This window comes from Tubulanus polymorphus, chromosome 4 (assembly GCF_964204645.1).
Source record: "Tubulanus polymorphus chromosome 4, tnTubPoly1.2, whole genome shotgun sequence".
Classification (NCBI taxonomy): Eukaryota; Metazoa; Nemertea; class Palaeonemertea; order Tubulaniformes; family Tubulanidae; genus Tubulanus; species Tubulanus polymorphus.
In genome coordinates, this window is record NC_134028.1 from 15,985,317 (window position 1) to 15,997,709 (window position 12,393).

At 38.3% G+C, this 12,393-nt stretch overlaps 1 protein-coding gene across 2 annotated transcripts in view; it reads left to right on the top strand.

The window, feature by feature from the left end:
* LOC141904778 (exocyst complex component 7-like) overlaps nt 1-8,843 on the top strand; it is a 221,742-nt gene extending 212,899 nt beyond the window's left edge. For both annotated transcript variants that reach the window (XM_074793435.1, XM_074793436.1), the window contains one exon: nt 8,179-8,843. In XM_074793435.1, coding sequence (XP_074649536.1) covers nt 8,179-8,415 — 237 coding nt within the window. In that variant the 3' untranslated portion in view covers nt 8,416-8,843. The remainder of the gene's footprint in view (nt 1-8,178) is intronic.
* The last annotated feature ends 3,550 nt before the right edge of the window (nt 8,844-12,393 follow it).

Consider the following 12,393-nt stretch of genomic DNA (forward strand, 5'->3'; position numbering starts at 1 on the left):
AGTTTGTTACGGTAAAACCAGTAGAACTCCGGTGCTACGGGAGTGGTGAAAATACTACACTCGAGCGTCGGTCTCATTCCGGTACTCCGCCGAAGAGTCAATCGAATACGCCCATAATCAATTTCACTCCGGTCTTCCGTTAGAATGCCAATCGAATACGCTCAAATCAATTTTGTCATTGTTAAATCCTATCTACAGAACGGTAGTCTTTGGTTTGTGCGCATGCGCAGTTATCAATAAGCGATCATGAAATGTGATAGTAGGAGGTTGGATTTAGTGTTCACCTGTTAACATGGCGGCATCGTTGTCTGATTTGGATTTTTCGGCAAACGAATCAAATTCAGAGGATGATGAAAGCGAATCGGAAGGTGAAGTAACTGCGAGGAAGAGAAAATCCAAACAAGGGACTAGTAACGAACAACAGAATGAAAAAACCCGTGTCGCCAATCAAAAATTCAGAGCAGAATATACGTCCAAGTATCCGTGCATTGTTCCATCTCAAATATCAAATAGTTGTAATGCACTGTGTACTGTCTGTAACCTTGATTTTCTTGTTACACACGGTGTGGGTTGACAGATGTCAGGAAACGTTTCGGCTGCTGTCGTTTCGGCTGCTACTGAGAATCAATGATTTGCTACTATCACTAGAATGTTTGATTTTGCCCTGCTACTGACTATCAAAATTGTATTGTGTTGCTACAAAAAAAATTGTGAAGTTGGCAGGTCTGTACGTGTGTAGATAAGTGGTCGTCATCAACTAACTTTACTGGCTAAATCGACATTTTTTACCGGTGAGAGCGATCCATCGATCGTCCCTTTTTATTAAAATCTTTTTCGGTCGGCAACGCCCTCCGTTTCCCGTAGTCGTGCCCGCTTATATAAATTTAATTTTTAGTTAATTCGTCCCTTTTTCATTTACGCCCTTAGAATCGGACGCCCTTAGTCGCCCTTAGAATCGGACATAAAAGATTTTAGATTTTTCACACCACAGGATCCGAAAATTCCGGGTTTTAGGCCGGTCTATTGTAATACCCCCACCGCGTCGTTTAAGCCACACAGCCGTATAGACACAGATTTAGATCAGCTGGGCTTGCCAACCTCTCAGCCCTTAAGTATCCATATCCCGAAACTGGCAGTAAATGCCATGCAGGCCTTAGGGGAGTCGCTGTGTCAGATAGGGTCCTTCCAGGATACGTGTTTGATTGCGATACATGGAGAGCTAGAGGCAGTCAAGGACTCGGGTTTCGCAGGATAATCCCGAATTGGATCACATGGCAGATCGGATCGCTACTTTGGAGCGACTGCTGCAGGCTATGAGCCGGGCTGTCTGCCATCAGGTTCCTCTGGCTATTAGGCTTCAGGCAAATTTATCCCTGTCGGTCAGGCATAGTTTCCTTAAAGATTCTAAACTACCTGATTCGATTAAGACATGTTTCTATAGGGCTCCAATAGGAACCTCGGATCGCTAAGCCCAATTTCAGGATTCCAAAAAAGAATGTATCCAACAATAATACCGAGTAGGCCTCCTTTCGATGGGGGAACTACCCAGGGTGCAGTTTAGGAGACCAGGCTGGTCTGGGTCCGACACTATGAATAGTTAAGGGCTACGAATTCGGTCTCATGGTAAAGGGAAAGGCCCTCAAAAGGGGAAGTCCTTTCTGCCGAAACCCAAAGTCGGGCAGCAGTGAAGGTCGGCCAGTGGGGGCCAGTGTCTTCAAGAATCGTCTCTGCGGGGTATCGCTTGGAATTTAAAAAGAAACTACGAATGTGTCGAAACCCACCGGACATGAGACCCAAGAAAGGGCAAGAGTCCCATGTCCTCCCGGCAGTGGAAGAGCTGTTGGAGAAACGGTCCTAGAATTAGTTCGGGACCCCAACTCTCTCGGTTGGTACTCCCATTTGTTTACGGTACCCAAGGCATCCGGGGGGTCTCAGAACAGTGATCGATCTATCAATCTCTCCCGGCGCCTCCACCGGCCCTGGTGGCGGATCTCATGTGGTGGACTCAACCTTCTAAGAGGCACGGTAACTGTCAACCTTCTGAGAGGCACGTCCCTAGCTCCACTCAAGGCGCCGATTCATCTTTTCACGGACGCCAGTTTTTACGGATGGGGAGCCCATCTCGAGGCTTCTCGGAAGTCCGGAGCCTGGACGTCGAGGGAGAGAGGTTTGCACATAAACCATCTGAGGTTGTTAGCAGTGCAGAAAGCATTGCAGTTCTTCCACAGAAGACTGTCCGGGCACCATGTTTGGTTGGCCACGGACAACTCGACGGTCAAAGCCTATCTCTTGAATCAGGGGGAACGAGGTCTCGGACTTTCACGCGGTTAACCGCAGAGATCCTTCTATGGGTTCAGGCAGAGGGGATTTCGCTTTCGGTATCCCATCTAGCCGGAAAATTGAATGTGGTGGCCGACCAGTTGTAGCGTCAGGACAAGCCGATTCCTACAGAGTGGACACTGTCTCGGCCGGTAGCGGATCGAGTCAGGTCACTGATAGGTTGGCCCAATCTTGACCTGTTGCCAACCAGGTTCAACACCAGGTGCCCACTGTTCTTCTGTCCATTCCCAGACGACCGGGCATGGGTCGTGGATGCGTTCTCCCTAGAGTGGGACAATGTTCATGCCTACACTTATCCTCCTGTTCCCCCGATAAATCGGGTGTTGGAGCGGGTGTTGGAGCCGCGCAACTGCGTCTTGGTCCTCGTGGCACCTTGCTGGACGGCTCAGACTTGGTTCCCGAGACTTCTGAATCTTTTGTACGATCAGCCGCGTCGGCTCCCAACGTTTCCGACAGTATTATCCCGGGGGCGGTTCAAGTCTCAACCCAACGTGAGTTCTTGGATCTTCACGCTTGGCCACTGTCCAGCAATCCCTCGTGGATCAGGGATTTTCGCAAGGGCCTGCCTCGTTTATTCTGGCATCCAAGAGACCCTCGACAGGGACAGTCTATGATGCAAAGTGGGAATTTTTTCGCAATTGGTGCTCTGGGAGACAGGTGGATCCTCTCTGTCCCGCTGTAGCAGAACTAGCGGACTTTTTTTTTTATTTTCTGTTTAATCAGAAAGGGTTTCAAGTGGTGACTATTAAAGGGTAACGATCGGCTATTTCACATACATATCGGTCCACCGGGGTCCCGGAGGTTTCCACAGACTCGAGAATTTCCCAATTGATTGCGGGGTTCACAGTGGCTCGCCCCAGAAAGGTGAGTGATATTCCTCCATGGGACCTTACAGTCGTACTGAAGTATTTGATGCGTCCTCCCTATGGACAGTTACGGGAGATTTCCTTGTCACTGTTAACTAGGAAGACATTGTTTTTGCTTTGTTTGGCTATGGCCGCTCGTCGCACAGAAGTCCACGCACTATCGGTCAGACTGGGCCATATAGTTTTCGGGCCCGAGGATAGATACATGATACTTTGTCCGGGTTTATCCTTCATAGCAAAGAGTCAGAAATCCTCAGCAGCAGCTAGATCGTGGAGGGTAGAAGCTCTGGGGCATAGGGTCTCAGGAGACTTACCCGACAGGATGTTGTGTCTAGTGCGCTCCCTGAAGAGGTATTTGGAAAAGACCAAGCAATTACGGGGCTCGAGCAAAGATTGTTTCTCCCGATAGTGAGGGATCGTTTGAAGGACATTTCTAGGGACTCTGTGGCTAGGTGGTTATGTCAGTGATTAAGGAGACGTTAAACCATGAAGGTGCCCCGCCTCTCTCAGGAGGTGGTTTCGTACCAGGTGCGAGCGTTGGCCATGTCCTGGGCCGTTTTCACCGGAGTTCTCTAGACCAGGCTTGCAAGGCAGCTTTCTGGTCGTGCCCATCCATGTTCTCCTCATTTTATCTGAGGGATGTTTCGGGGCAGTTAGGTAGCCTCTCTGCAGTGGGCCCTGTGGTTTTAGCTCAAGGGGTGAGAAAACCCCCAAAACTGTTTGATCATACGGTCGCCACAGATCCATTTTTACCGGGTCCTGGGGATTGAGACACAGTCGTGGCGTTGTTTTGTAAGTATTACAAGATTAGTGTTCCATTAAGATACAGAAACCATAGTATTACCTTCGGGCCACACACGCATGGTTTGTGTATGTGTATATACGCGTAGGTCTAATCAAAGACCTTGCGTTCAAGGCATGGCACCTTTTGTTTATAGTTTTATCGATGATAGTAATTTAAGGGTCATCGTTCGGTGGTTGCGTAAACTCAGATTTTTTTAGAGCAGTAGAAAGCTATAAATGTTGGCACTAGGGCAGATTGTATAAAGTGTTATTGTAGTTTTACGGGAAACAGAGGGTTGGCCTCGTAATTACCAATCTCTGTGGTTTCTCGTGCGACGTGGATAGAAAGCTCTCCGGTCTCACAATTTGTTGTAATGGGTGAGTGTTTTTCCATGTTTTTATTGTAGTAAATCGTTAACGATTTTAGACCTTGGTTGGTTGACGACTTTGAGATGCCCAGCCGTCCTTTTCTGTGGTATTCTGGCTATTATGTCAGTAAGGTACAGGGAACTTTTTTGACGGGATTATTTCATTTTTCGATTGAAAAATTGTATTCCCTAAAAATACTTACCCGTACTGACATGCCGAATATACCCTCCCAGCCATCCCTGCTATCTTGAATTTATCTAAAACAAAGATGAGTAGGGTAGGTGGCACCAGCTGATGGTTGGCTTACTCTCAAAGTCGTTTATGGCGGGCACCAGTCGTCTAAAGCAACTTGGCTATTATGTCAGTACAGGTAAGTATTTTTAGGGAATATAATTTTTCAATCAGTCATATCAGTTTTAGAAGCCAAATCTTCTGATACCATTCAAAATACCTCGTGTAAGTCATAGCCGGATATGCTGGAAGCAGATAAAGATACGCTATAAAATTATCTGTAAGTGTTTAGACAGTTTCAATGCAACTTTCTACTGACGTATTCTGCGTGGTGCACGTGGCAGCTTAAATTTATTGATCAAGGGTAGATTTCAGCGATGTAGGAACTGTACATCCTCCCCCGGCAGGGATTCGAACCTGATGGCATCGAGATTGCCACGGCACGAAACCCTGCCATAATCGACCGTGTGCGCAGATACATGCGCAGTTCAGATGATGTGATTTTTAGCCAATCAGAAATCCCGTTTTATTTTAGCCCGGGTTTTCCCATTTATAGTTCTTCCTTGAAATTTGCCTCAACGATTATACAACGAGCAATCTGATTGGTGCCGCCAGTTTTCGTTCGGAAAGCTGCGCATGTACCTGCGCACCCGGTCTACTGATGCAGGGGTTCGTGCCGTGGCTGAGTAGAGCAATGCCATCAGGTTCGAGCCCCTGCAGAGGGAGGATGGAACTGTACTGTCAGCTCAGGATACGACCGGAACACGACGAACCATGCTGGAGTCTTGAATGTCGTATATATCGTATATTCACGGGTTATTCACGGAATTCGTATGAAACCACGATTTATAGATAACTAGAAATACGTAACTCATACAACACGTAAGTCGTAGAAATAGAAAAACTATCAGTCCCGAGGGCTACGACTTACGTGGGGTTGACTGTACACCATATGCGCATAAATCACAATTTAGATGCACGACACACACGAACAAATCCAAAGCCAGAATGCATAATGTTTATTTATTTTCGCTGACATCGATCATTTGGGATCTCGTGATCGTTGGAACACATACCTCAGTTTTGTAATACGACCAGTGAAACTGTGCAGTCGTTTTTAATGGTTCTTGAGGAATGGCATCGTGTCATGTATGTTTACCGCGAACCAAAGCACACCATATCCGATAAACGGGGTTAAATACACTGCAAAAATAGATCCGGCAACTTTGTATTCAAGATTATTTCACATTATATTGGGGTGAATCGTTAATTGATCTCAATAATATCAAAAGGATTTTGGAATAATATTTTATCAACAATTTGTTCGGATAGATTTATTTTACAAGGAGAATTAATATGCGGATGACTACATCACTTGGTGTAAACAGGCACCTTGCACCAAGGGTCGGTACCGTAGGTGTCTTAAAATTCTTTGTGCTGGAAAGGTCAGTGGGAGTCTTTGAATTTGAAAGGTTGGGAGACAATGTCCTTGAAAGCCTTTAATTTTTACAGTTAGACCGAAATTATCGCCGAGTTGTATGACAGTGAGGCGTGTGTTTATTCATTTACTGCAGATGTATTGCGTAGCAACAGTTGGCGTCTGGCCATATCAGTGTACCTACATTAATGACATTTTGACAGAGATTCCTTATTAACGGGGCTCCCTATGCATCACAACAACCAATCAGAGCCATGCGCACCTGCTAAGTAGTCCCGTCGATGGACTGTTTCGTAACACATTTTCCTTGCCAAACTTGTATTCTTAATCTATATTAATAGAAATATCAATTTGATAATATTTTGCATAGTAAAATTGATGTTTGGTGCACCAGTGATTGTTTTGGTGAATAAAACGTGCATATGAATATATGTATGAATTTTACGCAATACTCATTTGCATATAGAAAACACCAAACAGGTTTTGTTTAGGATATAAGTATCGTCATTGTTCACAAAGAAATGGCATGGCCGTAGCCATTCCGCCTCATTGGCATCGTGAGGGGAGAATGAGCGTATTGCTTGCATTTCGTCATGGTGCTCTCATTTCTATTGGCTGCGGCTGCGAACGTGGTGTCACGATGGAATCGGTCTTAAATTATTTTGAATTTATCGGTAAAGAGGCTGGTGCGATATCGCAGCTCTGTCATTGGTTCCGTGATTCGCCGATGTATTTGCTATGGATCATTCCTCTAAGCGGGATCGAATCTACTCGTACATTTCAAATTGCATCCCTATATCACTGACTGATATATTTTGAACTTCGTCAGTTCATCTCATCTCTGCATTTCATAAGGCTGTGATAAACCTCTGGGCCCATGGGCAATTATTATTTTGAACGAAAAAAACTATATTATAGATTTTCATTTAAGTTGTTATCGGTCCAATTATTATGAAAAATTCTTTGAAAGTGATACGCATTGGTCTGTCAATCTTTCTGAACTATAACGCTCCATATTTCACTCTAATGTTTAAGGACCATCATGGATGAAAATCTTCCGCAGATTTCGCGGTTGGAGGTCCATTTTTATCACTCTTGAGATTGATGTAGATCCATTGAGAAATCAATAGGTGGCGGGGGTAAGGGTCTTGGGGAAAAGTTGAGAGTAAGATCGTAGCATCACAGGCACTTGAATATGGGCTTTGATAATGGATAAATATTTGATAATTTACCAGCGATACGTTGTTCCTACTGCGATAGATCCGCCATGTATTATAATAAATTTACCCATGATGCAACGCGCGCCGGTCGTTTAGCTATACTATACAGAAAGGCTGGAAACGCTCCTATCTCTGTAATGCTTAAATCTACCCGCAGTTATCGGGACAGCGGTGACGTCACAGCAATCCCGAAGAGGCATCGCGAATTTTCAAAAATCAATTTCGTTGCCATTTAAAATCTTTAATGGTGCTAAAACAGTGTCAATGTTTCCAAAAAAATCATCTACAATTGAAATTTTGGGCGCTCCTTATATTTCAGGATTAAAATTGACACTAAGGACGTACTTCGGCAATCATCGGCAGTGTTCGGCTGTCCCGATAACTGCGGGTAGATTTAAGCATCACGGAGATAGGAGCGTTTCCAGCCTTTCTGTATAGTATAGCTAAACGACCGGCGCGCGTTGCATCATGGGTAAATTTATTATAAAACATGGCGGATCTATCGCATTAGGAACAACGTATCGCTGGTAAATTATCAAATATTTATCCATTATCAAAGCCCATATTCAAGTGCCTGTGGTAGCATACTTAAAGAACAGGCCATTAAAGCGTCTCATAAAACCGGTGCTACGATCTCTGAAATCTTTTTTTACAACATCACTGCGCGGGAAATCTGTATTTAGAATCTGCGATCGCACGCTTCAATTCATCCAAGCATAGCCTACGACGTGCTCAATAAAAGTAGTCATTGTTTTAATTCAGGCACAATACGCTTGGCTTCAGTGATAGATTGGAAGATTATAGATATAGGCTCCTCTTGTTGGGACTATTTATTGACAAGTATGAACATACATCATGGTTTAAGTTGTGTTCAGGGTTAAACCAATAGTGTACGTACCCACCTTACTCAGTAGCTATTTGTCTTTTACAGGGATTTAACAAGGAAATAGAAGACCTTCACCGAGTTCAAAAGGGTTATGCTATTCCAGACATGGAACTTCGAGAAACGTTGATTCATGATAACAAACAGTACATCACTCCTGTTTATGAAAAATTCTATCATAAATATCAGTCTGTAAATTTTACACGGAATCCAGAGAAGTATTTGAAATATAACCCTACTGAAGTTGCAGAAATAATTGATAGATTTTTTGATTCAACAGCATGAACAAATTGTATGATTCACATATATGTTATTTATATCCTCGGTAGCTGCTATTTTAATCTTTTAAGTGTTGGGGATATCATAAGTCAAAGCACTCATTATATAGCTGCTGTTGCTCTATTTTCCTCCACTGTAAGGGCTACTCTGAAAGCCTGGTAATTTCTATGTAATGTCTGTTTAATTAAAAGATTTTTTTAGCCAACAGCCCACACCACTTATTTCAATTATTCATAGGGCTTTTAGTACACAGCATACCTCAATAAACTGAAAGAAATCATTTTCTGATTTCCTATCCGATTGATTTTTTCGTTCACTTAAAGCTGACCTGGCTCTTTAAATGATTAATTTGTTCTTGCATCTAAAGAGATTTACTGTATTTACTGACTATTATAATGTATTATTATTCTCGAAGAATAAAGCTGCAGTTTGGTCTTGTTCATTTTTGAAACAAATAAATCAAACTTCGTACACATGCTTGTCCTAGTTTTTATGTTAATTCACAGTTATCCGTTTTTAGGCCACTTGGACCTTGATGTCTGATTTTGTCTGCAGTAAATGATAATTTTTCACTTACGTCACAATAACTTTTCACAATACGTCAAATGATGTTATAGATATATTATATTATGAGAATCATTATATGTGGATAAAACGTATTGATTTATTTTTCAAATCAGAAAATGATTTTGATAATAAAATATATCTATGTAGAAAATGTATAACTAAATTCAGAACTGAAAGTGCATTATTAAATCATGAACAATTATGTGAAAATCATGATTATTGTAAATTAGTTTTACCAAATGAAAAGGATAAAATATTAGAATTAAAAAAATATGATTACAAAAATAAAGCACCATTTGTAATATATGGAGATTTTGAATCATTAAATAAAGAATTAACTGATCAAGATAGAAAAGAAATATATTATAAAAGAAAGAAATTAAATTCTAATGAAAATGATTTTTCAGATGAACCACCAAAAACAAATACTATTAAAAAGATTCATCAATCAGCTGCAGCTTTCGGGTTATACATTAAATCTGATTATCCAGAACTAATTGAAAGTGAATATTATGATTATAGAAATGAAAATGTTATCAATCATTTTTGTGACTTATTAATTGAATATGAAATAAGATTTAGTAAATTATTGAATACAAATAAAGAAATAATTATGACAGAAGAAGATAAAGAAGAATTTGTGTTTTCAGGTAAATGTTATTATTGTGAAAAGATATTTAATTATAAAGATAAAAAAGTAAGAGACCATGATCATTTGAATGGAAAGTTTAGAGGCGCTGCACATGAGAATTGTAACTTACAAGCTAAGAAAATTAACTTTGTACCAGTTATATTTCATAATCTATCAGGATATGATGCACATTTATTCATCAAACAGTTATGCCATAAAATAGAAGAAATCAATAATGAAATAGAAATATTAAATTCAAATAGATCAAAAGATAAAATACCAACTTATAAATTTAGAATGTTAGCTAAAACATCTGAGAATTATATATCATTCCAATTTGGTTGCCTCAGATTTATAGATTCATATAGATTTTTAAATAGTTCATTAGATAACTTATCAAAATCATTAGTCGATGATGAATTAAAGATATTAAAAGAATATTACCCAAATATTGATGATTTTAAATTAATGAGATATAAAGGCGCAATTCCATATTCATTTTATAAATCACATAATGATTTTAAAATAACTGAATTATTGAAAGAACAATTCTATGATGAATTAAAAAATGAATATGTTAAAGATGAAGTATATAATAGAACATTGAATATTTGGAATCATTTCAAAATAGAAAATCATGGGCAATTAGTAGATTTATATTTAAAATCAGATGTATTATTATTAACCGATATATTCGAAAGGTTTAGAGATGTAAACCTAAAATATTTCAATATTGATCCTTGTCATTGTTATTCATCACCAGGATTAACATGGGATTGTGGATTAAAATTTACAAATATAAAAATGGATTTGTTAACAAATATAGATCAATTACTATTATTTGAAAAATCTATAAGAGGAGGAGTTTCAGGTGTATTAGGTGATATATATTTCAATGTAAATGATAACCCTGGATATAAGTTATTATATATAGATGCAAATAATTTGTATGGTTGGGCAATGATGGAACCACACCCTTATGGAGTATTTGAATTAACTGAAGTTTTACAGAATGAAAATAATGATAAATTTGATCGGAAGAAAAGAATTCTAGATATTGCAGATGATTCAGATACTGGTTACTTCTTTGTTGTAGATTTAGAATATCCTGAACATATTAAATTTAAATCTAGAAATCTAGCTTACTGTCCCGAACATAAAACTGTAACTCATGAAGAATTATCAAATTACCAAAAAAGAATTAAACCCGAAAATCATATTCATACAGAAAAGTTAATGGTAACTCAAGAAGATAAATATAATTATGTAGTACATTATAGAATGTTAAAGTTTTATCTAAATCAAGGAATGGTTCTAAAAAAGTACATAGATATATTTCATTTAGTCAATCTAAGTGGTTAGAAAAATATATAGATTTTAACACCAAACAGAGAACTAAAGCTAAAACTGATTTCGAGAAAGATTTCTTCAAGTTAATGAATAATGCATTCTATGGTAAGACTTGTGAAAATATCAGAAATAGAAATGATATTGAGTTAGTTAGTAATGGTAAAAGAATTAGACATTTACAAACATATCCTAAGTTCATTGGTAACAGAATATTTGATGAAAATTTAGCTGCAGTTAAGATGAGAAGAACTTCTATGAAATTTAATAAACCAATCTATGTTGGCGCTTCAGTTTTAGAATTATCAAATTTACTAATGTATGAATTCTATTATAATGTATTACAACCACTTTTTGGAGAAAAACATATAGAAATATTATATTTTGATACCGACAGTTACATATTAAAGATAAAAACTGATAACATAACTGATGATTTAAAAACATTAAAACATCATTTTGATTTTAGTAACTATCCTAAAGATTATGAATTGTTTAGCAATGATAATAAAAAAGTTCCCGGTAAATTCAAAGATGAATTAGGTGGTGAAGAAATGAATGAATTCATTGGTATTAGATCTAAAATGTATTCATATAAAACTAAAACTCATGAAGCTAAAAAGTTAAAAGGAATAACCAAAAGTGTAGTAGAAAAGAATATTCATTTCAAAGATTACATCAATTGTATATTCAATGAAGAAGTTAGAAAACATAAGATGAGATGTTTAAGATCTGAAGATCATGAAATGTTTATTGAAGAAATTGAAAAGATAAGTCTAAACCCATTTGATGATAAAAGATATATTTTAGATGATGGAATTCATACAGTTGCTTATGGTTGCAATTTAGATGAATACTTAAAATTTAAAAGAGAAGAAACAAAAGAGAACGAGATAATGAAAAGAATTCTAACGTGTTAATCAAATTTTAATAAAAATATGTTATTAAAATGGAGAGTAAACAAGCGCACAGTGAGAACAACAAATCATTTCTAGATAGAATAAAAGATACTACAAATGTAAAATCTGTAGATTATAAATTCAAAAAGTTAACAGAATTAACAATCCATAAGAAATATCTAATTACAAATATTGATACAGTTACTAGTAACTGTGGAGATAAATTAGTTATACACTTAGAATATGAAGGATTAAAAGGAAATACATAAAAATTCAGAACATATTTACCGGATAGATTTCATAGATTATCAAGTGAAGATTTAGAAGAATTATGTTCTGGAGATTTCTATTTCGTATACAAAGGTAAGAATGAAAAAGGACACCATGAAATAGATTTCGAATAAAATATGTAAAATAAATGGTAGAATTAAAAGAATACAGAATATTTGTTGATTCTAGAAGACTTACAAATTATAAATCTCATAATTTACTAGTACAATTAGATAGAGAATTCAAGAATTGTGTAGATTTAAAATTAGT